This window comes from Hylobates moloch, unplaced genomic scaffold, assembly GCF_009828535.3.
Source record: "Hylobates moloch isolate HMO894 unplaced genomic scaffold, HMol_V3 SCAFFOLD_5, whole genome shotgun sequence".
NCBI lineage: Eukaryota > Metazoa > Chordata > Mammalia > Primates > Hylobatidae > Hylobates > Hylobates moloch.
The window spans coordinates 48,248,887-48,276,427 of NW_026652280.1; the positions used below are offsets into that span (position 1 = coordinate 48,248,887).

The window sequence follows — 27,541 nt, forward strand, 5'->3', positions numbered from 1 at the left end:
CAAAAGATCAAAAAGACTTATGGAGTAATTTAGGAGGCTCTTTGATCTTACAGTTGCTCACTGGACACAATTACTTTTACAACTAGTTGGAGCCCTTACATTATTGAAGCCTCTAAAACACTTAAAATTCTAAGATTTCAAATGCTCTAATAGTCTTTTAAATCAAAGGAATAATAAAAGCAAAAAAGCCCTCCAAAAGTATTACGATCAACACATACTAGCACATGCTACATGAATTAACACTGGATAGAACCATAGAACGTGAAGAAAATATTTGCAGTACCTGACATCTGTTGCAGGGTTTCCTGTGTCCAAATCTACGGCTGTATATGTGCCAAGCACATAATTCAATAAGGAACTTCCTTTTATTCCTTCCCGCACACTAAAAGCCATAGTACTTGGATGAAATGCAAGTCCTTCTCTCACATTAACAACTTGAATTCTCACAGGAGTTGGGTGCATTCGGAATTGAGAAGCAACGGAGTAGTGAAAATCAGCTTGGTTTTTAACTCCGATACTAAGCTGAATATTAGGTGCTTGTTCATAATCCAGCATCTGAAATGAAAAAAAAATAAAAAACTCTGAAACAGCAAAGAACTCTCTTTTGATAAAGTAAGAAGCCATGATAAAGCAAACCACACACTAGAATAAGGTCCAGGAGGTATGCTGTTTAGATTTTGAATTGAAAAAAATTTTACTTATTACTGCATTAGGTATCTTAGATATGTTATTCTGTTTATCTTTTAACATAATCAGCTATGTAGATCATTTAAGCCTGTGATTTTAAATTGGAATAAAATTTTGGAGTTTTGGACTTTCTATGCAAAAATGCTGAAATGAAAAACTATATTTTCCAAATGAGGTGTTTATGAAAAAAAGCTTTAGAATAAAATAAAAACTGTTCACACTATTGAATGAATAAATAAATAATACCCAGATTTCCTTTATAGAACTCACATCTGAGAATCTTTTGAAAGTATAATCAGCAGAATAAAGGTGCTAATATATATGATGTCACTGAACACGTAATTATTTTTTAATGATGTAAACAACTTACAAAGAATTTATGATGATTATAGTCGCTGGGTCTGGTGGACAGGAAGACTGCTTTGTGGGGCATATTCAAATAAGTAAATGCCATGCCCAGAGAAAAGTCACCTTTGAAATGGGTATTCTGGATAAAAAATAGAATCTTTTGATCCAGAATGATTGATGTGGTGACATGAAAAGTCACAATGAAAAAGTAGTTGCAAAGAACGAATTGCTGATCAATGTCTGCTTAGAAGTGTTCTGGAAGCTAAGGTAAGCATCACTTGCAATGCATTTCCAACAGCAGAAGTCAAGATATCAGCAAGGCTTGCCATCAGCAGAACTCTGAGGTACATCTCTGCTTTTTAGGGAAACTCCCTGACATCATGAATGTTTCCTTAGGTTTTGGAGTTACATCTTTTTAGAAGAGCTGATAAGAAAAACATTCACAGAAATTTACTTAGGTTCTTCTTTGGAGATGGCTCAGCATGCCACGCTTGAATTTCGGTCAAAACCCTTGAGGTCTGAGATTTTGATTCCTTTTGCACATCTGTTTACAGATCCACATAATACCTAGTCCACTGGTCCACATAATAGACCACCCCACATGATACTTAGCACAAAACTGAATATAAATTATGTACTCAAAAATCAATTTTCAACTGGAAGAGATCTTTCTTCTACAAATCATTTTTTTATTTAATAGAATTCCATGCTATCTTCAAATAAATGAAAAATCGAGAACCTCTATTTTTTTTTTTTTTGAGACAGGGTCTCATTCCGTCGCTCAGGCTGGAGTGCAGTGGCGCAATCTCAGCTCACTGCAACCTCTGCCTCCTGGGTTCAAGCAATTCTCCTGCCTCAGCCTCCCAAGCAGCTGGGATTATAGGCATGCGCCACCACACTGGGCTAATTTTTGCATTTTTAGTATAGATGGGGGTTTTGCCTGTTGGCCAGGCTGGTCTCAAACTCCTGACCTCGGGTGATCCACCTGCCTTGGCCTCTCAAAGTGCTGGGATTACAGGCATGAGCCACTGTGCCCGGCCTGATAACCTCTATTCTGATAGAGAAATCTCTTGTGGTTTTCTTATGTATACACACAAACGCACTTTTGTTTGTAAGAATATTAATTGTTCTCTCCCCATTGAACACAGTGTGATGAAAATATACCAATATGTGCCTAAAGTTGTATCAATTAAAGATCTTCACATAATGTAGGAACGGGAAATTGGTCTGGGGTCAATCTTTCCTCTAGGAGGGAAAGCCAAATAGAGGAAAGGCATAAAATTGTTTATTTATTCTTTGCAAGTGGAGCCCTTTAGTCAGGATTTTCTGATTGTGTGCAGAGGTCAAGGATTGTAAAGAGCAATGCAAACAATGGTTTACCCTGGAGTCTCTTCATAAAGTAAAGGGAGAGGCTGGGGAAACTCAATCTCTGCAGTTTAAGGAAGAAATGAGGAATAACCACTTAACAAGGTACACAGGCGTGTGTTAGAGTGGCTGGGGGTTTTACCTGCGGTGACCTAGAGTGAGGCTCTGGAAGGGCTCAGGATGAAGATAACACATCCAGAAATGTATTTGGCTTCTGGCAGGCTTTTGGCTGCTGTAAACTGTAGTATAGAAGTGAAGCTTAGATTCTCACATCCAATTTTTTTGTTCTAATTTAATATGACACTGCTAATTCTAGTGGGGACACTGATTCATTTTAGAATTAAGTATGAAAGAAGGAGAAAGTTAGAAGTGTCCATCCAAAAGAGAATGTGATAGCAGTTTTTCAACAGCAGGGGACTGGGGAAATGGTCAAATATCTGCCTGAGTGTGTATGTTCTGTTTCCAGGAAGGCTCATTTTCTGGTACAAATGTGTCTGGAAGAGAGAAGCAGGGCACACACAGCTGGGAAGGAGTTTATAGTGGTACACAGACTTGGAAGGAAAATCTCAGCGTGCTGGTTCTTTCCTAAAATCGGTTTTACTGGCCCCCGATTACACAGTGAGACACGAAGGTGGCAGTTAAATATGACTTTGGGACCAGAGAGTTCCGGACGGATCTTGTCTTTGCCATTCACCACCTGGGTAAATTGAGACTAGCTATTTGTCCTCTTCAATTTTGTTTCACTTTCTCTAAAAATGGAATTACTGGCTGGGTGCGGTGGCTCACACACGTAATCCCAGCACTGTGCGAAGCTGAGGTGGGCAGCTCACTTGAGGTCAGGAGTTTGAGACCAGCCTGGCCAACAATGGTGAAACCCCGTCTCTACTGAAAATACAAACATTAGCCGGCTGTGGTGGCGCATGCCTGTAATCCCAGCTACTCCGGAGGCTGACGCGTGAAAATCGCTTGAAGTTGGGAGGAGGAGTTGCAATGATCACACCACTGCACTCCAGCCTGAGTGACAGAGTGAGACTCTGTCTCAAAAAAAAAAAAAAAAAGCAATGACCCTATTTTCTTCCGAGAGATGTGAAGATTAAATGAGATAATATATGTGAACCCTCTGGATACACCTTATAACAGAATAGTTGGTGTTTAGTAATTGCTTAATAAATCTTAGAATTATTATAAAAATAGAGAATCAATTTTTTTGTTAGAATTCCAATTGGGTAGCATTTTGCTTTGCTTTTTTCTCAGTGTTGAAGTCAAATGTGTCTATATATACATACACACACACTTTTTTATTGCTTGTGTTTTAATATACACTTATCAATAAATAACAAGGAGAGGCTGTTATTGACAGAGAGACTTTCATTTTTCTGAGATCTTTCTCTTGTTAAACTGTAAATTCCTTGAGAACAGGGACCATATCTTATTTGCCTTCATGTCCTTAACACATAGCAATTCTCAATAAATCTTTTTTTTTTCCTTCTGCCTCCCCGGTCTGGGTTCAAGTGATTTTCATGCCTCAGCCCTCCCGAGTAACTGGAATTACAGGTGACCGCCCCACACTCATCTTTCAGTAGAGACTTGGTTTCACCCTGTTGTCCAGGCTGGTCTCCAACTCCTGGACTCAAGTGACCCTCCCGCCTTGGCCTCCCAAAGTGCTGGGATTACAGGCACGAGCCACCTTAAATCCTTTGAATTGAATCTTTGTAATTTCCTCAGACTAAGAGTTATATAAAGCTTAGTCAAAAGTCCAGTTTCCACAAGGTTAAGGGGTATCCTGAATGAAAATGGAGAAGGTGTAAGAGGACATTAGTAACCTCATTCCAAATGTACCTGGAATGAGAGGCTGACCTCTGGCTGTTGAAAATGTCAAACATGGGAAAATTACGCGTATGTTCTCTAAAATAGTTCTTTTGGCTAGGTAGTAACACAAACATCAAGGTTTAAAGTTTCATTTTAATTAGCCTTTCTCTATTACTTTGCTATTTTTAAGCAAATTTTTTCTTACTCTTTTTAAGAGACTTGGAAAATTATCATTCAGAAAAAAATAGATAGGGCTTTGTATATACAACATCCAAATTACCTTGACAAATTTTTCATGAAATTGATATTTCAATAGTTTTTTTTTTTAGCAATTAAGTATATCTTTAAAAAACGTTATCACGGAAGGCACATTACATTAAGTCAGATAGTACATTGCCTGCATTGTTAATTTTTTTCACATTTATAATTTTATGCAGAAGTTACGAATGATGCAATCAAGTCCAGTGACTTCTGTTTGGATGATATCTACACCATTAGTTTCAGGTAAATATTATCATCAATCCTATTCTCAAATTTTGTGAGTCTCTACTATCTTTCGGACACTGGACCGGGTGCTGGGGGTAGAAAGATATTTAGATCAAGTTCTTTATGCACAAAATTCTTCTGTTATTTTAGTAGGTTGGGAGACAGACCAAAAGTGAAGAACAGTTACATATTATGAGATAATATACAAAGTTAGTCACTAAGATGGTAAGAACATAGGTAAGAATTGCATGTTATGTCTAGCTCTTGATTTTTAACCAGGATGCAAGGTTTAACAAATTCTGATCCCTGGAAGGAAAACTTGACTAAATATTCAGAATTTGATATGGTGGGAGGTGACCTCTTGTTCCTCTATTCCTCTTTGTGTTATATTTGGCAATGGCTCCTAAACCCATTCCTTTTTTTTTTTTTTTTCCATTTTTACTGCCATTGCCTTAGATCAGATGCTTAGTACCTCAGGACTTAATCAATGTGATAATAATTTTTATAACTTTGGTCTTTTCAGAGTTGAACTCATGTTAAGTTTCACTCTTGTTGCCTAGGCTGGAGTGCAATGGCACAATCTCAGCTCACTGCAACCTCCACTTCCCGGGTTCAAGCAATTATCCTGCCTCAGCCTCCTGAGTAGCTGGGATTACAGGCATGTGTCACCACACCTGGCTAATTTTGTATTTTTAGTAGAGATGGGGTTTCTCCATGTTGGTCAGGCTGGTCTCAAACTCCCGACCTCAGGTGATCTGCCCGCCTTGGCCTCCCAAAGTGCTGGTATTACAGACATGAGCCACCTCGCCAGGCCGATGTTATTGTTATTTTAGAAAATATCCCAAAGCTTTCCTAGGCCTATAAGTAGGAATTGAAAAACTTTTTTGGTTAAGGGCCAGATAGTAAATGTTCTAGGTTTTAGGGGTCATATGATACATAGTTTCTATCTCAAGTATTCAAATCAGCCACTTGAGTGTGGAAACAGCCATAGAAAATACGGAAATGAATGTATGTGGCTGTGTTCCAATAAAACTATTTATGAAACAGGGGACAGGTTACATTTGACCTCTGGATCATAGTTTGCTGACCTCCGGCCCAAAGCAATGTTTTCCAAACAGAAAGTCCACGATATACTCTTTGAGTCCTTGTGTTCACTTAAGAAATTATAAAATTGTGTGTATTCATTTGGATGACAATCTTATATATAAATATTTTTCGTAATTTTGGTGGCCAGCTCATAAGTTAATATACCGTATGATTTCAGTGTGTATGGTTGTGCTTTGGTGGTAAAGTACTAATACTAAAATTGCTCAGATACTTGAGAAAGAAAAGAGAAAGACCCAATGAATAAACGATATGTTTGCATCCAGAAGGTTAAATGGCTTCCTAATATGCTATCTGAAAAAAATTCGTAGTAACTTGATGATATGGTTTGGATGTCTGTCACCCACAAATCTCATCTTTAAATGTGATTCCCAAAGTTGGAGGTGGGGCCTGGTGAGGGGTGATCGGGCAGATCCCTCACGAATGGTTTAGCACCACATCCTTGGTGATGAATGAGTTTTTGCGAGATCTGGTTGTTTACAAGGGTCTAGGACCTCCCCCTTCTCTCTTTTGCTACTGCCCTTGTCATGTGATACACTGGCTCCCCCTTTGCCTTCCACAATGATTGTAAGATTCCTGAGGCCCTCACTGGAAGGACATGTCGGCACTTTGCTTCCTGTACGGCCTGCAAAATGGTGATTCAACTGAACCTCTTTTCTTTATAAATTACCCAGTCTCAGCTATTACTTTATAGTAACACAAAAATAGCCTTTTGTGCTTGAATAGAGAAAAATAGTAACAGAACTGAATAATCACACTGTAAATTCCACAATCACACTGTGTAGCAAACTAAATGTGTGTACGTATATGTCTTAATATATATTTTCCTGGCTATAAGTGTTTATGTTGTTAGCAGCAATTTCCTTTGATAAAAAATAACAATTTCCCTCATTACATTAATATTAATCTGAATCTTACTGGTTTGTGGTTTTATCCGTTTGTAATTATAAATTTTTCAGTTTTATCATTGTCTGTGAATTAAAAGCAAGCAATTAAAGAAAAATTAATCTATAGAAAAAAAATCAAACCCGGTATTTCAGTATGCAAGGTTCTCAGCAGATCGATTCCAGCTTCACTTCTCTGATCTGACTTCTGATTACTTCCCTACTTGAATGCCCCACTATAGCCCCACGGGGTTGCTCACCATGCCCTGAACATCCTTCATGTTTTCTCACTCTGTGTGTTTGTTTATTTTATTATCCACATTAGCAATCTTAGCTATAACATCTTGCTTAAGCCTTATTTCCTGCATGAAATCTTTTCAGACAAATCTAGCTCAGAAGGATCTCACCATTTCTTATCTCATTCATTATTTCATATTCTACTCCCTTGGCAATTAATTATGTTTTATATCATGACATCTGTACTATTTATTACACTGTGAACTCCCATACATCATCTAATTTGGGGGTGCTTACCTTATCTTCACAACTAGATATTGGACACTGTCAGAACAAAACAGCCTTCCTATTTTTCTTGGTAATAAGTTTTTGTGTTGCTAGCTTGGAGACTCAGACTGACATAGCAGTTACTTAGGACCCTTGATATAAGCAATATTCAGAGTTATGAAGTACTTTTTTTGAAGGCAGATTCTGTCACTAAGGTCATTGAAAACTTCTTTGGAAGAAAGTATTGCAGAAGAAAATATTTCAGATCCTTATACTGTACCTTGACAACTTTCAAAATGCCTTCATTGGTTTGTGGGTCTGTTTGAATATCGAACCAATTCCCATCATTTCCAGAGAGAATTAAATATTGCGCCAACCAATTATCGGTGCCTTCTTCATCAAGATCAATTGCTTGTAATCGTATCAGTTCTGAACTTAAACAATTCTCTTCGATACTGGCTGAGTACTAAAATGCAGGGATTAATTTTTTAGTCAATGAATTTTCAAAAGAAGAAATGTACTTAAAACACATAATTATTATTTAAAATACTAACAACAAACTATGTCAATGATTTTTGCACCGTTATTAAATGCCCATAGTCCAATCAGGAAAATAACAATAAAATGATTATAAGATAATAAAACTGACATTCATGTGCTGTATGTAAAATCAAGGTCAAATTAGCACTTTGTTTCTTTCTCTTTTATTTATTTCTTTTTTTTTTTGCTTATTGTTAATTTTCTTTATTCTTTTCTTTTAGATAGAGGATCAGATTTTTTTCTGTAAAGGGCTGAATAGTAAATATTTTAGATACTGTGGGCCAGAGAATTGGTGTTGCAACCCCTCATCTCTGCTGTTGCAGCACAAAGCCCCCACAGACAATATGTAAAGGCGTGAGGACAGCTATGCTCTCCAATAACATGTTTTGTTTGTTTGTTTGTTTGTTTGTTTTTAAACTGAAACAGACAGCAAGCCAGATTTGGCCCTGCTAGTTTGGATTTTATGCTTCTTTACGCTTAGAGATGAAAATGGAAGTTGAGAATGTCTGGGACTCTAGTAGAATTCATTCAGCAAATCATGAGGCATATACAAAAACATTAATGTTGCTATGTTATTCCCAGAGTTAGATCAACAGATTGCTGTGTTTCTGTGAATGGAGTATACAGAGTAGAGAGTTCATTGCTTTCACAGAGAAGGCTTGTTTGGAGTAGTGAGTCAAAGACAAACATACAATTTGAAGGTATATTAGTCTACATAAGAAATTCCAAAGTTTCTATAACAAAGTTGAGTATGTCCATACATAGGACAGAACCAGGCTCATGAGCCAGCATGAAAGCAAATTGATTATTGACACTTATGGAAAAAGGATGATAAGAATACAAACTTACTGAAGTTTTCTCTAAGGTGGGGAAATTATCGTTGACATCTAAAACCTTGATTCTACAGTCACATTCAGAAGACAGTCCATCTGCAGCTCCATCCCGATCTGAGCCTCTCACAACCAGGTTGTACATACTGTGTTGCTTAATCAAGATGAAAAAGAACATAAGACTTAGGTTTTGTCTTGAATAGAATCCAATGCATTTAACGCCATTATTTCTCGGCTCTTTTATTTACATATCAAATGAAATTTATATAATTGAGCTTTTAATTTTTATTAAAAATGGATTATTTTCCTTCCCTCCTTTATATTGGAGTAAGGGTACATAAGGATCGTTTTATCTTTGTCTTTTCAAAATTGAATTTTTTATTTCTTATTCATTCACAGAAGGATTTACCTCTCTGTCCAAGAAACTGGACATGGTGCGGACTTCCCCAGTGTACCTATTCAGAATGAACATGGGTGCACCTGACGGCTCCTGAGAGACGATCTTGTAGGCAATTTTAGAATTCAGATGATTTTCTTCATCTGCGTCTGTGGCACATAACTTTACTACCAATGCGTCTAGAAATAGAAATGGAGGTGGAGAATGGTTGGGACTCTTAGAATAAATTCAGCAAATCATCAGGCATAAGAAGACAGAACGGTTGGCCTTCTGAATTCTCTCTGTTTGAGTTTTCCATAGGATTATAGTACCATACCTTTCAGCTCTACCAGTGATTAAAAAAATTGTGGTTTGCTTTATAAAACCCTTTACTGTTTTAAAAGTGCTTGCACTCCTTAAACGATTAAATGCTAAATTAGTAGCAAAACATAGTTCTCTTTAAAGTATGAAAAAGAAGTTCAATAGATTCTTTATCATAAAGCTGAATAAACAGATTTTTATCTGTTTTATTTTTTGCCATGGTCTTGTGAAATCATTTTAAAATGCTTAATTAAGGAAGATTATAGTTTAATTAAATACAACATTGTAATTATTTATTGAACACCTATATTCTTCATTGCCACTTTCCGGAAAGCAGATAATCACTCTTATTTGCTTTGGAAGATAGCACTTTACCAGTCACAAATATATAATTATTGAAAAGAAGACTTGTCCATAGCAATATAAGAAGTTCCTAATTACTCATAGGTAGAAAGAACAGGTATCCTAGGCAAATCCCCAAGGACGTCAGTCTACTGGACAGATTTTTCAGAATTGTCAGGTCCCTGATGTTCTTTTGCTTTCTAGGCAGGGGGACTTGGTTGTGGGTTTCACCTTCTCTTCCTTCACCTATGTTGTCTTGAGATGTGTTGATGAGGAAGTAAAGATGGACTTTGGAGTCTCTCTTTGTGTTGGCTCTCCTAGGCAAAATCTCTTTGCCTCTCTATGGGAGGACCATCCTAGTTCAAAAAAACATTTTGTGTTTATCTGCCTTCTTTCCTGAAATTAATTTTTCCTATTATTTCCCCCCAAATTTGTGTACAGGTATATGGACAGGCATAGATTTGAAAGGGAAAGGGACATTAGAGGATTGGGGAACAAACTGATATTCATGTGCTATACGGAAAATCAAGGTCAGAAGGCAAAGGGAGAGGAGAGACAGGAAAGTAGCCATATAGGAAAAGCATAAGAGTAGGAAGGAAAGAAGTTCAGGAGAACTAATATAAAGGAAAGACAGAGGGTATTAGAACTGGAAATGGAATTAAGTGGAATGGAAAGAAATGAAAGAAAATGAGAGAATAGAATGTAGTTTGCTACGTAGTCTGTGAAGATCAGTGATTACCCTTAGTGATTGATCTGATGGGTACAATTGCACGTGCTTCCACCATCACGCTCTACCTGGTGTGGGTCAGCCAAACATTTTGGGTAATAGACCAGAACAGAGCCTTCTTAAACATTCCTGGTTTATTCCTCAGTTTGCTCACTTGGATTTAGTTGTTCATGAGCCCAGTAACAATCTCTAAGGAAGGTGCTAAGCACCTGCTAAATCCCTGTAGGGACCTTCCTCAAGTAAGAAGATATTTTATTTTATCATTTTAGACATGATTTCTTTTTCTAGCTCAATTATAAATTAAAATATGTGGGGTTTATTCAAAATACAAGTGTGACATTTTCTGTCCTGTACATTTCCTGTATGTCAGTCTTCTAAAGCTTTTGACCAAGAGAAGTAGATATGCTGTGACATAGAGAAGGAATGTCATTCTACTTACTGGCATCACTATTTTCTTCAATACTGGCTGTGTATACACTTTGAGAAAAGACTGGAGCGTTATCATTTATGTCCATAACTTTGACTCTAAGCTCAAGAGGCCTTTCTAAGTCTTCACCCCGTGAATTCAGAGCTCGGCAATAGATCTGTGGAAAGTTGGAAAAAAGCTGTCTTTTTCCACCAAAGGAATTTTAGCAACATGCTTGAAAATATATCAGAAAATAGGCAAAGAAACAATTTTTTTCCAGTGAATTCAGACTGCAGTACAGTCAAATAATTTAAATATGATCAGGACACTTGACTACATGTACATGCAACATAACAGAGAATCCTGAACTATAAACTTTTATTTTCACACTCTTTCCATTGCTTCAAGTCTTCTATTTGGGTTCAGTCTACCATGTTTTATCAAAAGTAATCCATTATCTTAAGATAATATTTTTTGAAAAAGGGAAGAAAGCTAACATGAACAAATCAAAACATATGGGTATGACTTACCAGGAAAAGTGGAGTTATCTCTCTGTCTACCACTGAAGTGATGTTAATTTCCCCAGTGCGAGGATTAATGGTGAATACCCCATATGGTGGTCGATCGATCCCTACCCCAGAAATTCGGTATGTTATCTTCTGGTTTGATTCGCAGTCTGATCGAATCTATGAGAAAAATAGCTAGTATTGTGATCCAGTTTAGAGCAGATAATGCTTAAGAGTGTAGTGGAATGAGAAGGGAATGGATTTCTTAACCAAATGGGCATTGGATTGAAACTTGGCACCATGACTTAGTCCTGTGTGACCTTGGAAAATTTACTTAAGTTTGCCCAGATCAGCTTACGGTGGGGATAATACCACCTATCACACAGATTTGTTGTGGGAATTACATGAGGTAATGTGTATAACATCCACACTCGGTGCTAGGTTTGTTGTTAATAACACATTGTTCAATTCTCTGATTTTTTAGCATACATGGAAAGAGCTTCACAAAAGAAATTACAATCTTTACTATTTTTTTAAAAAAGCTTGTGTCATATTAATAAGTATCCTACCTAAGCTGGAGTCTGAGATTTAGTCAAAATGGTAGATAAATTGAGAATATCAGAGAACTATAATGGTTAGAGATATTGGTAATAATTTTATAAATGTAAACATACTGCATCACTTTTCTGCCAAATAGATTTAATGGCAAATATTCTGCCACATAGATTTTGCTTTAGTAGCTTTACTATCTATTGCTGATAAATTTAAACTGAAACAGTTTTGAAATCTCATCTGTATACTAAAGATAAGAGCATTCAGTAAAATGGTAAGATTTGTTACCCACACATTCACAGTCAAATAAAGACTGCTGGAAATAGAACTTTGGTTAGCTCAACTCTAATCCAAAGGCCCTTTTTACATACAAGAATACTCTAGAACCTCCCAAAATGCAAAGAAAAAGAAAAGAATATTCAATATAAGTGAAATAACATAAACTATCACTATGAGTTGAATGGAAATAATAATTTAAAAGCATCCCTCCGATTTGAAAACATCTGAGAGAGAATAAATCTGTTTTCTTGAGCTGAGGTTGTATCTGTAACATCATTGCTGATGCTTACTATGTTTTTAATATAAAGCTGGAAGGAGGGAATTCTGCAGATCACTTTACTGTTCAAGATCAAGATGTCTATAAAGAGTGAATGAAGCTATTAATGTGGATCCCATACTTCCTGGATCAATTTGTGTTACACATTCTTTAACTCTACTTCCTTTTCAGTAGGCATTATTTGTGAAAGTCTTTTAAGACTCTCTTATTTTCTGGATGTAGAGATCTGGTGGGAACTTTTGATAGTATCCTTTCTTTCTTGGAGTTAATTCATCTAGTGCAGTAACCTTGGCTTGACTTTCTGGAGGGCAAGTCTTCAGACTGTCACTATGTGAATACGTTTCCTATGACATTGACAGGCAATAATGAGCAGTACACAAATGGATGAACAAAGCCCAGTTGTGCTGGAGATCCAGCCCTTTCTTCTAGAATCACTTGCCATTGACTGCCTGCCCCACGTCAGCCTCCCTCCACATGATATTCAAATCAGTGGCTCAGCAACTGGAGCAAATGACCAGATTCTGTCTTCTTAAATAACTGTGGAGCAGTGAAGCCTGCAAATCTTGGAAATATTTGAAAGCTTCCCTGCTCTGCAAAAGCATTTGTCATCAGCTTGCTTCGTCACTTACTTTGGCAATGGGGTTCCTCTTCGAGTTGTCCTCTCCTTCTCGACAGGCTGCGGCAAACTTGATCCACTCCCGCTTTTGTCTTCTGACTGTTTGCCATTTTGCAGTGCCATTTTCAATGTCAAATTCCTTCACCTTAAGCAAAAATGGTTCAGGTGTCTTACAGTGTTAGAATAATTTTACTTAGAAAGGACATTTATTTAATATTGTAAGGTGCATTTAGAAGAAACAGTGATACTGAATTTGAAGAACAGAGAATGTTTTCACGAATTCACAACTCTGGATACATAGAGCTTGGTTACCTCTGGCTGCCACTTCTTTTGGAATCATCTTGGTTCCAATTATTTGATTCTAGTGAAACAAATTTAATTAGCTACTTGAGGAGCTCATGATGTGCTATACTGTATAAGTTGTGCAGTTTTCCTTTTTTCAATCTATCTTCACCATATGAGAGCCTTGCCTATCTCACCCTTCAGTGAGCTTTCACCAGAACTTACAGTCTGCAGAGTTTAAAGATTATCATTGTTCTGTGTATGCACATCCTATATAACATAAAAGTTGTGCTGGTGAGTCGTGCTCACCTAAAAGAGAGAAGAGATTTTTTTATCTTCTGTTGATAAGGACAGCACTGTGGCTAAGCACCCAAATATATTTTTGCAGAATTAGAAACATATTATTAATATTGGAGGAATTGATGATTCCTCCAATAATCCCATGGACACCTATAAGGCTTTGCAATGCTGTCATTTGTATCTGTGCTTGCTATATGGTTTTTCTTTCGTAGCCTTAAGTTGCTACTATTGATGTATACTTAAGAATTTCATACTATTAATGAGATTAGAAATGTCACTACATGTGCAAGCATATTTGTATACATGCATACACTATATAAATGCATGTATTTATTTTTGTAAGTCCTAATGTACCCCCTGAAACACAGGTGATAATAAGTTTATTTAGGCTAAGCTTTATTTAATTACCACTTTGGGGGAAGGAGGTGTTCCACTGAATGAAGTGTATTTTACAACCAGAGTATTTACATTATTTCCCCATTTTGATACAACTTACTGAAATGTACCACCTATTCCCTATTTCACCAAAAAGATGAGAAAAGTAATTTTATTTTTTCCAACGATTTGAGAGGATCATAAGGAAAATTTAACTACTATAATAAAATAAAGCTCTGCCAGAGATAGAGGACAGCAGCTCTATTTCCTGAGTTCCACTCTAAATGGCACCAGATTATATGTTTTCCATTTAGTTGTGGTTATACAATTTGAATGTTTGTCCTTTTTCTCGTTGATGAACCATTAATTGTCTTTCTGTCTAATGTGTCTAAACAGTCTCTTCCCACTCTAAAGTGTCACTTTGCTTCTTTTGCTTTGCCATGGATTGGAAAACATAAATAAACTACTCATATAGTTTGATAAACAGGAGTTACTAAGACACTAAGCTGTTGCAAACACATGCCCTAAAAGCATAGAGATTTGGGGGCATGGGTTTTACCATTGCTATTTCAGTTCACTAGTTCTTTCTCTTAACTTTTACCTGGATAATTACAATTTCAAATATTCTGATTTTTATATATAATACATTACAAAATTCAGTTTTTGTTTTAATTTTAAATTGAGAAAATAATTTTATTTTACATTACCTCAACAATAAATTCACTGTTTACTTCCATCACCACCTGTTTTAATAGAAGATAACACATTAGCATAAATTTGCATAATTTAGAGGAAGCCATGTCATAAAAACATTGACAATATTCTTTTATTACTCCATTTTTAAATATACATTTTGTTGATGATGTGAAATAAACATGGCTAACACAAATGAATAATAGACTTTTTGCCCTCCAAAGTATTTACATTTTAGAGAAGACAAACACGTAAGTCTACAGGAGGTTAGGATACCTCAGTGGGCTCGATGGAGGATAGAGAAGGCAGCTCAAGTTATCCAAGTGAATTTCAAGAGGACTTCCTAGGAGAGCAGAGATTTGAAAGGGCTCTGCAGAATGAAGCTAGTTTGATAAGAGGAATTGGTGAGGAAGCGCATTTCACCCAGGGTGAAACAAGAACACAGTTGTAAAGGCTCTAAGTCAGTAGATGTTCCAGAAATGGTCAATAATATTTTTGCTGGAAGCTAAGGGAACGTATGAGGAGCTGTGGGAGATGCAATAATCTACATGCTGTTGCCCTCTGATGCTCAGTTTCATCCATTAGAAAAATAGACGAATAAGTTCTTTGTCAGTTGGAATTTATTTTACTCCTATTACTCCTTAAACTCTTATATCACATTTCTATTGATGAATTATCCCTTCCATAGGTTCATCCTACTGGAATATATTTTCAAGCTTCAAACATATTTTAATGTATTTTAAGGTTTTTATTGAGCAGCCTAGCATACTTGTCTGTAATGAAAATATACGTATGAATAGAAATTTTATTTTATTGGAATTTCTACCATTGTGAAGCTCTAAGTGTAAAGAAACACTTTTTCTCTGAATTGCATTAGTTTTACAATTATACTTAGTATCACAATTGAGCAAACAAAATGCAAACATTGAAATTTCAATGCAATATAATATGAAAAGTAAAACTTCATTGGAAATGCATTGGAAACACGGGGATGAAATTTTAAAAAAATTAGTTCTTAAATAAATATTACTTATTATTAGAATTAACCAAGCTTCAGAACCAATTCTGTTTTGTCTGGTTTTGTCTTTCAGTTGTAAGTACTGGGAAAACTTGTTCATATTAATAGATGACATTGGAATTTTTTTAATGGTAGCAGAGTCATTAAATTCTTAGAACTTATTCTGAATTACATGACTTAAATCTGTAAGGCAATTTATCATCTAAATGATTTTTAACGATGTATAAGTTGACAACTCCTTTAGGTCCTCTTTTAATTTTGTTGAAAACAAATAATTGAAAAGCAGGACTTGCAAAAAGATTTGGTAAGTGCTTTGAAATTAACTCTCTTTCTCAATATTGACATCAATATTTTCCATTATTCCTTAGTTTAGTGCCCCAGATAATTTCACAATCCATTAGAGTGCAACAGAATAACGTTTGCCATGGCTGAGAGGTGTGACTTTTTAAGGGGGATTTGGGAGAGAAGAACTAGCTTGATACCTCAAGTTCAGGTGCACGCTGAGGTAGATTGACTTGAGGAAACACTAGAAGCTGAGGATCTGGAAAATGATTCCTTTAAAACTCTAGTTTTAAAACTCTAGTATTTTAAACTAGAGTTTTAAAGGAATATACTAGAATAAAACTAGAGTTTTAAAACCAGATAAAAAACTCTAGTTTTAAACTAGAGTTTTACAGGAATATACTAGAATAAAGCTAGAGTTTTAAAACTAGAGTTTTAAAGGAATATGTATTCAGCAAAATATGTGTCCCAATTTGAAGACTCTTATAGGAACAATTAAGCTGATATCAAGTGTACATTTTGAAGTCCAATGATTTATAGTCCATAATGGATATATAGCCTTAAATTATAATTTGGCTTTATAAAAAACAATGTGATTTATGAAAAATTTCTTGAGACATGCAGGCACAAGAACTGAGTAGTGTGGCTTTGGACAAATCCCCTGGCTTCTCCCTGTTTCAGACTCTGATTCAAATAGAATGACCAAGGTGGAAGTGAAAGGCACAGCAAATGCTCAGTACATTTGTAAAGAGGAAGGAAGAATGAAAGAAGGGTTTTCTTCTGTGGCTTTCAAGGGCGTGTTCATAGTGCCCCGTGACATCTAAAAGTACTAGTCGATCATTTTTAAGGACTTGAAAGTAGCCACATCAAGCAGACTTGTCTGTAGTTTAAAGGGATGAGGAGTTCTGAGTTCATTTTACCTTGGTCTTATCCTTTCTACAGAGCCCAGCTCAACTGAAGTAACTCTGAGAATGTTTGAGTATAAGCCCCTCATCCTTTTGCTGTCCCTGAATTTTTTATTTTTCATTATTTTCAGGTCAGGAAAGTGGAATACTAGAACCCAAGGTTCTCATCTAGCAGAACCTATGCTGTGCTGATGGAGGCTTCCACAGTACATTTGTGGTATTTCTGCTCCCTGCTCAGCTGGCTCTAAGGATGAGGGTAATAGAAGCCAAACCCTCCAAATCCTGTCACTTTATGTACAGGTCTCCCAGAAGGAACTTGCCAGGTATTACTCCCAGGCCCTATGAAATCATAAGCCCCATCAGGAGCCCTCGCTTTCTAGGAAACACCTGTTAATGAGTGTTTTGGAAGAAGTATGGAATGACATCGGCCTCCTAAACTGCACAACATAACTGTATGAACCTCAGTTAGACGGTGAAAAGTAGTCATGGACTCCTAGGTAATTGTGGAAATTCCTTGCCTACAAAAGTCTTTTTAAAAATTTTTCTTTTTTAAGATTAGTCAAGTGCAGTAGTGAGACAGGGGGAAAGAATAGGACAAGGAGCTTGACCTGCAAGTGACTGTGAACAATCAGTTGAGATAACTCACTACCTTTGGACCAGCCCAAGAGTCACGTTTTCAGAGCAGTATGTGGGCCAGGCATCATCCGCTGATGTGGCTTGACCTGAGGCCCTGAGTAAAAGACCCACACACAGAAAGGAAATGGCTGAGCCACTTATCACAATGGTAGAGTACTAGAAAAGGGAGTTGGAGGCACGTGCTGCTGAGGGAGCAAACATAACCCAGAGAGATGTGTGGTATCCTAAATATATTATAGTCTCTGTGGGCCTGGTTGATGACGGTTTCCTGTCTCCCTTTATTTTTGGATGTCCTTTTGATAGGTTGCATTAATGGCAAAAACTTGAACAGGACTTTTGCTGGAAATATAAAAATGCTTAAGATACTAAAATTTGGCTGGGCGTGGTGGCTTATGCCTATAATCCCAGCACTTTGGGAGGCTGAGGTGGGCAGATCACGAGGTCAGGAGTTTGAGACCAGCCTAGCCAACATAGTGAAACTCCATCTCTACTAAAAATACAAAAACAAAAACAAACAAACAAACAAAAAGCTGGGCATGGTGGCGGGTGCCTCTAATCCCAAGCTACCAGGGAGGCTGAGGCAGGAAAATTGCTTGAACCCAGGAGGCAGATGTTGCAGTGAGCCGAGATTGCACCATTGCACTCCAGCCTGAGCAACGCAGCGAGACTCCCTCTCAAAAAAAAAAAAAAAAAAAAAAAAAAGAAACTAAAATTCCAGTCTCTGCTAATTTCTGAGAAAGAAATGAACAGTAAGACACAGGCCTAGAAAGAGTGACATGTTAAAATAGGAGGCAAGCAGGAAAATAAAAAAAGATACTGGGATGAATTAGGCAACGTAAAGGAAGAATGTATAGGGTTGGGCATTGGCCCAAAGGGAGAAGAGAGTCAATGCTGGCAGAGTTGAAAGAGTTTTGGGTTCACATCCTGACTGTCCCAGTTGTGAGCTGTCTGACTAATTTATCCCATGAACATTTTTTTTTTTAATTTGTAAAATTTACCTTTCGAGACTTTTGTAATCTCTTCAAATGGTTTTGTTAACTGTGAAATGTTTTGTTAGTGTCAGGTGTTGGAATGGCAATGTAGTGGCTGGCAGCTTCAGAGAACCAACACCTTGTCTCAATTTGAAATGCTCGAGCTCTTTTTAAAGCTCACTAACCATGTTAAAGTTGCTCATCAACATGTGGGTGGGAAATATATGATTAAGTGACTTGGTAAGAAAGATAAGTTAGAAACTAAATCCATTCATTCATTGAAACATTTTCATTGACAAAGCATGTGACAGACACGGTTCTCTGTGTGCAAACAAGTTTTGACCTGTAATAGTGTATATATTCCAGAGAGGAATAATAGGATACACCATACTCTATTGTCATCTAACTTTTAGAAAATTGTAGAAATTTTTCTGGGTCTTGTTTTCTCTTTTAATACTTACTTCTAGAGAGAATATGATGATTTTATATAAGATATGTAGACTTTAAGCATATAATATATGCTTCTTGCAATATTGGAATAGATATTATTCTCTTACATTCTGAGTGTATTTAAAGTAGTAGCTACAGAACAAGGCTATTTTTTCATCTTCATGACTTACCTTTTTGAAGTAGTCAGTTTTGAAGTCATCCGCATATGTAGGACCATCTTATTAATAAGCAGCTCTTTCCTGAATAATGCTTATAATAATAATTGAGTAAAGCAGTTACCATCCTACCAGGTCTATGGTAGAGTTGCCAAGTTCAAGCCTAATTATACCACTTTTGTTTATAATTGAAGGTGTATCAATAATGGCATCTTAGTTTGTAAGGCATGTAATTTTCTGCGTAGAAAAGAAGGGCAAACATTTCTCATGCAAGTTACGTCTGAAGGTTTCCCTGCAGGCACTGTTGTCACACACCCTGTAGTCAGAGCTGCTTTCCACGAGTGAGGAATTCCAACTGTGCTCCCACTTGGGGAAGGAAAGGAAACATTACTGCAGCTTAAACAACGGTTTCATTGCTCTACAAGGAACTCCTTCCTGGACACTTAAGAACTAGAAAAGAGTCATCAGACTATGTACTCAGGATCCAGAAGCTCTCCCCGCTACAAAAAAAGTATCTTTCAAAAAGGAAAAGAGTCGTAGAATCCCAAGGGCTATGAAATCTTTTTAGGGCAGGATTTTTATCCTACAAGTCAATAGGTAGATATTCTTGAGAAAACTATACTAAGTTATAGGTCATGGTAATACTAGATATCTCTTGGGATATAAAACTTTTTTATATGAGGTTCTCTCCATGGACTCTGCAGGAATTTGAAGGCAAAAAATATAAACTTATCCACTGATTTAAAATACATTTAGTAATTCCTTAGCCACTTATATCAACAAAACAATAATAGAGGTGAGATTTGCTTCGATGTAATCTTTGTGGTGATGAGTACATTCTTTCTGTAATAAGCAGTACGGAAACCAATCATTTAAAGCAATCTAGGGTATTCTGTTTAGTACAAATATCAAACCAAATCGGATAAGGTGTTTTTCTCTCCATCATATTTCTGGAAATTTGCCTGACAAGTAAATAGAAACAAATTTCTGTTCCATGTTTCAGAATAACATATTTGAGTGCATGTGAGAACTAAATTGATAAGTGGCTAAGTTAGTTTTAAATATGTTTTCAAATTTTGATGCCTGCTGTCAACTTGCAATGAGATAATGGCTATATTTAGCCACCTACCTTCTTTACTTCCAATAATTAGGCTATTTAATGGAAGTGTTTACATCTTATATGTAGCACGAATGGTCACCACACATAGAGAAAAATTCTTATCTGATAAATGGTTGTCTTTTATGACCTTATCCACTTGATATAATATAGGTCTCTTCCAGCTAATAACTGTCCTGCCTTACGTGATTCTTTCCTTATAAAATTTATACAATCCATAGCATTACCTAAATCCTCAGATTCTCCAGCCAAATTTATGAAAACTATTTATGAGCCAGAAATGAACTTCTACTACATAAGTATTCAGTGGAGATAATTTTAGAATTGCAGAGTTTCTACAGTGGAAGCAACTTAATAACATCATGTCTAACCATATATTCTCACATGGGGTCAAAGGTAGCCCTGAGAAGTTGGGTGCTTTTGCCAAAGTTACACAGCCACTTTGAAGAGGAGCTGTGATTCAAACCCGGGACTTCTGAGTCTCGATTCACTGTTGATTGTCCCTCACCACCCCTATCTGTTTTGTAGGAGAAGAACATGATAAGCACCCTTAGGAAGAAAATGCCAAGTGACTCGTGATAAAATCAATGCCCTATTGTAATCTAGAGTTTTGAGTACCTTTTGCTGGTTAGCCAGTCAGAACTTTGTTTAAAGTACTCTTTGCGGTTTAGATGTAGCTGACACAAACTACCTGTGAGTCTCTGAGAGGCTGCCACACCCTCATTAGTGTAAGCTGCAATGATGCCCCAGAGAGTCTTTGATTTAGTTAATGAAGAAGGGGCAGAGTTCAAGTTCAGGAAATTAAAGAGAAGTAGGCATGCCTACTTTCCTATAATATCTATAACATCATATTGATTCTCCTTAAACAATTCTTGTATTTGTTTCAATTTTGAAATATGATAGAAGTCTCTACCTCCCAATTCCAGACATTATTAATTGATATGGTAAGGGATCTATTAGACATGCATAAAGAAAAAAATACTGCAAGAACTTTTTCACAATTACCATGAAATGTCAAACACAAAGACTTCAATATCAATGAGGAGTAGGAGGAATTAAGTATTAAAAACGCTAGTATTACCAAGGAAAATAAATAAATACTACCAAAAAAAGATCCTGAGAGTCTGAAATATACTACTCTTTCAAGATCAAGGAGAAGAATTGAAGAATATTTATCTTCAATTAAATAATATTATCATAAAACATGCCTGTGCAGAAGGCAATGGGAGGCAAGATTTAGTGCTCAGAAGTGGCCCTTAAAATCTTGACACATACAATTTTCCTTACAAGAAACCAAAAGTTTATCTGAGTCAAAGCATTAATATACTCAGTAGAAGAGTAACAAGAGGTATATCCTAATAATATTTCTGTTGAACAAGAGGTATATCCAATACTATTTCTATTGAAGACCAAGTCCGACTCTTGCCTCTTCTTTTAGTAACATTTATTTTATTTAGTAAATAAATAATGATCATTATAACAGAATATTGCCCTTCTGTCTTGTGTTTTTAAGTTTAAAAATATTTTTCAAAAATGATCTTGTTTAATAATCTGTCTCCTAAACTCAGAGGATGCAATATTCTGTTCTCACGTTCCCTTTTGAGCTTGGGGTTGTGTGCCTTTTGGCAGTGTTTGGCTCCTGCGCTGCTCTTGAAGTTTAGAAATGTGAATTCCAGAAGAGTAGCTCTCACTGTGCCTCCTGGACAATAATGTGCTCCCATCTCTCCCAGCCCTAGCTACTCTCTGTCTCTTACAACTGATGTTCAGAGGAGTCTGGTATAATTGCCACTTGCGTAAGAATAGGATGGGAATCATTTTCTAAGCTTAGGTTGTAGCACTAACGTGGATACTCCTGGGAGATTGAAGTGTGGCCAACTATAATGCATTTGTCTTAATTTACTTTGAAAAATTTGTACAATTCCTAATAATCCTGTCCTCTTATCTTCCCAGAATTGGCAATAGTTTGATGATTGGCCAACTGGAACTTTGTTCTTCTTTGGAGTTGGAATTATCTCTTTCTAGGGTAGGATACTTGCTATGCATGCTGCCTGTCTGGAAATCATGTCACACCTTGGGCACCCAAAAGTTAGAGGGAAGTAATATAATACCCAAAATGCCATGTTTACTGTAAAGAAATAAGTTATTTAAATATTTCTTTGCTGGTCTGTAGGAATGCATTCATAATTCCAGAAAAAGTTCATCTTGATGGCTGGGCTTCATTTTTCTTTAGCAATATCTGACTGGAAAAAATTCTCATGACTTTAATATTTCATCATTAGTTGCAATGTAATTTCAACATGGCTGTCATTCCTCCACTTTGAAAGAAACTCATAGGGAAATAACTACTGAAAAGAAATGGGCTTGATTAACTTCCCTTCAAATTTAGAACCCATTTGCACTGGGAGTTTTCACAGCAATCTATCTGATTTATTTATATGACCATAGAATATGAATTTTGTTTCCAATTTAAAATTTTAGAATAGTCCTAACACTCAAAGTGAAGTAGATTATGTCTCTGAGGGCATATAAATTTAATTCAGCCAGATTCTCACCCCGCTTCTCTATGGCATTTTCTTCCTCAAGGCGGAGAGAGTTGTTTGAAATTAACAGAGGCTGGACTTCTAGAACTCTCTTTGCAGGAAGGGGATTAAAAATGGAATAAATCCCATGTAGAAAGCCCGACAGGTAACAAAGGCAAGACCTTGAGGCTGCATTTCCTTCCCACCTCTTTAAATTCTACTTACCATTAGAATGATCAAAAGGTAAATGTTTCTGAAGAAGAGCCAATCCATTCCTTTGGGTTTCTCTTGCACACAAATCCTGTGAGATTCAATTTGAGCCCTCGTCTTCTCAGTTCCAAATTCTGCTCTACAGCAAGATATGCTTCGAGACACCCTTTTAGGAGGGCATGGGTGATAACTCTGGTGATCTCTGGGCAGAGAGATGAAGATATTCTATAATGACTCTGTTTCCCCACCCCAAACTCCCAGGCTTGTCTGGAAGACTGGCATTGTTTGGGCTCTGGGTAAGAATTTAGACACACCTTGATTCTTATTGCAATGAAACCCTTTGTTGGACACCAAAGAAAAACCCTACAGAGCGAGGACAAGATTTACAGGGAAGATAGCCAGTGAATAATAAATTACTCACAACATAAAAAATAATTAAAATGCTAGGGCCTATCATCATGCTGAATAAAATTAGAAGGCTTCTTCTTACTGCCAACATTGTAAAAGCAAAATTACATATACTGACAACACATACACACACATGTCCACTACAGAACCCACTTCAAGGAATGATACTTTTAGCAGAGGCCATTGTTGAAAGTCATCAGGACTCAAGTATGGTATAGGAAGAAAGATAGAATAATGACGCTCATTTCAATTCAGTTGATTCCTGCTTCTCTCTTTAAAATGTCTTGTGGTTGAACTGCACTCTCAATTTTAAAGATGTTCTGAAATAACAAAGTTAAGATGAAGGAATTCTGATTTAACTAGTACCAGTATGTTTGTTTCCATACTTTGGCATTTTCTTTCTTGATTATTCAGTCAAGCCTCTACAATATGATATTTACAAAATCATTTTAAAGTAACTACAATACAACATTCTCACTTCTCATAGCATTACCACTGATAAAAAGTACATAATGTGGGTGAGAAACACCTTTTACACCATCACAAATATTTATTAAGGAGAAACTGAAGTTGGAAACGTGAGAATTTAATGAAAAAAAGCCCAGAGTGGGATCTGGATATTTTCGAATATTATTTCCCTTTTTTCATGTCTCCCTTTTCCTTTGTTAGCATGGGTTTGAAACAGGATATAGAGTGTCCTGATGCAAACATTGTAGGCTGGCAGCAACATCAATAAACTTAAAAGAAAATGTAGTTAACTGTTCTCTGATTGATAGATAATAGATGTTGGTTGGAGAATTTCAAAGGGACACTGCCTCTTGTCTTCACTATCCCATCACTGTAATTCAGAAACAAGGTTGACCCTGGTAATAGAATGTATTCTAAGTATTGCTTAGTTTCTTGAGAAAAGTAGTTTTAGCATTTTTGGAAGCCAGATAAAGTAATTTACTTTTGCATTATTTCATGTCATGTTGAATTAGATAATTTAATTTGCCTAAGCGAATTAATGAAACAACTCCAGGTCCTTATGTGACATTGCTTTTCACAAGGGAAAAACAACATGCTTCTCTATTGTTGTGTTTGAAGGAGATATTTCACAAAGGTTTCTACCTTTTGTTTACACTATAGATGATTTCTTTTAAATACAAGATTTTCTATCTACTTGAATGCTATTTATAGGATGAGTTTTAAAGAAAAGAAACAGGAAGCAATAGAAATAGTACTAGATCATTTATGTAGGTTCCTCTAGCTTTCTCCATTTGAAACTCCTGATTTCAATGGTATCCAGAATTTGAATCCAGATTATAATTGTGAACATATTTAAAAGATTCTTCAGTAACTAAGGAGGAACTACCTGAAGCCCCATCATTTCATTTCTGTTTACTCCTTGAAATCTGTGGGAATGATCTTTTGTTTAAAATTTTTTTTTGGAGATAGAGTCTTGCTCTTTCTCAGGCTGGAGTGCAGTAGTGGTCTGATCACAGCTCACAGCAACCTCTGCCTCCTTAGTTCAAGCGATCCTCCCACCTCAGCCTCTCAAGTACTTGGGTTTATAGGTGCATATCACCACAGTTGGCTAATTTTTAAAATATTCTGTAGAGACAACGTCTTGCTATATTGTCCAGGGTGGTCTCAAACTCTTGGGCTTAAGTGATCCTCCTGTCTTGGCCTCCCAAAGTGCTGAGATTACAGGTGTGAGCTACTGTTTCCCACAGGGGATGATTTTACAGTGGAATTCCCAAAGACAAAACTTGGTTATGGTTCTGAGCTTGTGTAGATAAAGAGTAGCTACTTCTGTTTCTCTTGAAGAGTATCAGTCATTATAGAAACAGAGCATAAAACATTAATCCTTAAAGATACCACAGAGATCTTATAAACCAATTTCTCCTATCTTCCCTCTCTCCTACCCATGTGATAGTGATAGTCCAGAGAGGCTGTACGGTTTATTAGGGCCAAAGATAGGCAAGAATTCCATCTCCTCATTCATGGTCAGTTTATATAAACACCAAGCCACTTTTCATTATTAGCTATGTATGTGAAGGCAAAATAGTGGATGGTTAAACACTACTAGCTTTAAAAGACTTTCCCATACTTTAGACTTTACTGAAATGTTGGTTCTATGAGCAGAATATTTTTTAGCAAGTTTTTTATAGTATTTATTTTTGATGTCAAACCAGTGACATTTCATTTGCTCAGATGAAACCATACATTGGCTTTTAGGGATGCTACTGATGTTTAATTATTGTATTATGCTTCTATAATATTGTATAAAGTAGCAAGACACCTTTATTCTCCACATCACATCTGTGTAGAACACAGTGAGAGCTTTAACATCTGTACTTTTCAAATCAATGCCACAGAAGGCAAGGAATTCAATACATGCCAATACAAGTTCTCTTTGAAAAACAGAAATGTAATTTATACAGACAAAGATATTGTTGAAATGACATCAGGGCAAACTTTTCCATCAAATTATTCTAGTCTAGGGTTACTAGTGGATATTATTCAAGTATCCAAGGACAATTCTATTTCTTGAAAGCAAGAGTTAGGGGGAAGGAAATTTAAAAAATATTTATGGTCCTAAAGTACGTTGGTCAAATGCAGCACAGGTTGTTTCTAGAGCTGACACAAGCAAAAAGTTTTCATCAGCCTGGGCCTGGGAAGGGGGAGACAAAAGGTAAACAAGGCTTGTAAAGGTTTTGACCTAGAGTCACTGCTGTGAACACATGTCTGTTCACCTACCACAATGAAGATATAAACATCCTGTCCCCTCATTAAAGGCAACTTATGTATGGCAACAAGGGGCCAGCCAACCAGGTTATTTAGTGGGTGTTAGAAATCATAGAGATTAAACATCAGTTTCATAAAGAGTTATGTTATTTCCATAAAGATGATGTTAGTTTACACCCTAAAATCATGCTTACATCCTGACAGAGATGGCTTGTCGATTATCTCTGTGAATTCACAGATATGGGATGTATTCCAAATAAGTGGAGACAGAAAAGCGTGGCTTCTAGCTCTATATTAAATAAAGCGTATTACTTACATACTTATTGCATACTTGCTGCATACTTATCTCGGAAATATCATCTTAGTTTGCCTCCTGCCTCCCGATGACTACAGTAGCAGCCATTCTACAGTGTGATAATTACTTAGATGTCACTCCGGTTTCTTCAGTGACACTGGCAGTGCCCCTCTTATGACAAAGTTGTATCATGTGCGTGGTTAACCTTTGATGCTGTTAGTTATATATCTGGCAGGCTCGACTATGGAATCTGGTCAGCTCAGGATGTCTGAGGAAGAAATCCAGCAATAGGAAGGTCAAAAGGTAGGCAGTGTTTTTTGAAATATATTTCTTAGGCCATTATGTAGAAAATGCAGATTTCCTGGCCCCAAATTTAGTGAATCAGAATCTTTGGGAATGAGATCTGGAATTTTTCATTCTTAACATGCTCTTTAGGTAATTCTGGGGAGGCAGGCTGAAGTTGAAGAATTATTGAATCAGGGTAATCACCTGGCCATATGGGTGGCCCAGGGAGAAACGGCGCCAGGTAAACAAGAACGTTTTTCTTTTTTTTTGAGACAGAGTCTCCCTCTGTCACTCAGGCTGGAGTGCAGTGGCGCAATCTCGGCTCACTGCAACTTCCACCTCCTGGGTTCAAGCAATTCTCCTGCCTCAGCCTCTTGAGTACCTGGGATTACAGGCACCCGCCACCACATCCGGCTAATTTTTTGTATTTTTAGTAAAGACGTGGTTTTTCCATGTTGGTCAGGCTGGTCTTGAACTCCTGACTTCAAGTGATCTGCCTGCCTCTGCCTCCCAAAGTGCTGGGATTACAGGCGTGAGCCATGGCACCCAGTCAAAAACATTTTTCTAGTGTGAATAAGATTAGCATCTCTTCACAGGGTGGGCCAGGGGCCGGGGAGAGATATTGGCCATTTATATTTCTTTTTATCTGAAATATTTATTTCCTTTTTCCTGGTTTTCCACTGGGCTGCTGATGTCTTTAATACTAGTTCTTTCATATACTTTTGTATATGAGAGAAACCAGTCTCTGTCATACGTGTCACAATTCACTTAATTTGCATTTTTTTGAATTTGTTTTGATTTTTTTGCAATTGATAATGATTATGTTTTTGCATAGGATCGGTTTTTATAAACAATTCTGCTTTCTGTATTAGTTTGTTGTTGTAATAAGTTATCACAAACTTAGTGACTTTTTTTTTTTATTATACTTTAGGTTTTAGGGTACATGTGCAC

General features: G+C 36.7%; 1 protein-coding gene across 2 annotated transcripts in view; it reads right to left on the reverse strand.

Annotated features, from left to right (window-relative positions):
- Positions 1–23,070, reverse strand: part of DSG4 (desmoglein 4) — a 38,259-nt gene extending 15,189 nt beyond the window's left edge. For both annotated transcript variants that reach the window (XM_032151718.2, XM_032151719.2), the window contains exons 1-9: positions 22,888–23,070; positions 14,624–14,659; positions 12,973–13,104; positions 11,260–11,415; positions 10,763–10,907; positions 8,967–9,133; positions 8,577–8,711; positions 7,468–7,653; positions 284–555 (exon numbers count right to left, since the gene is read on the reverse strand). In XM_032151718.2, the coding sequence (XP_032007609.1) occupies positions 284–555; positions 7,468–7,653; positions 8,577–8,711; positions 8,967–9,133; positions 10,763–10,907; positions 11,260–11,415; positions 12,973–13,104; positions 14,624–14,659; positions 22,888–22,935 (1,277 nt within the window). In that variant the 5' untranslated portion in view covers positions 22,936–23,070. The remainder of the gene's footprint in view (positions 1–283; positions 556–7,467; positions 7,654–8,576; positions 8,712–8,966; positions 9,134–10,762; positions 10,908–11,259; positions 11,416–12,972; positions 13,105–14,623; positions 14,660–22,887) is intronic.
- Between the last annotated feature and the right edge of the window lie 4,471 nt (positions 23,071–27,541).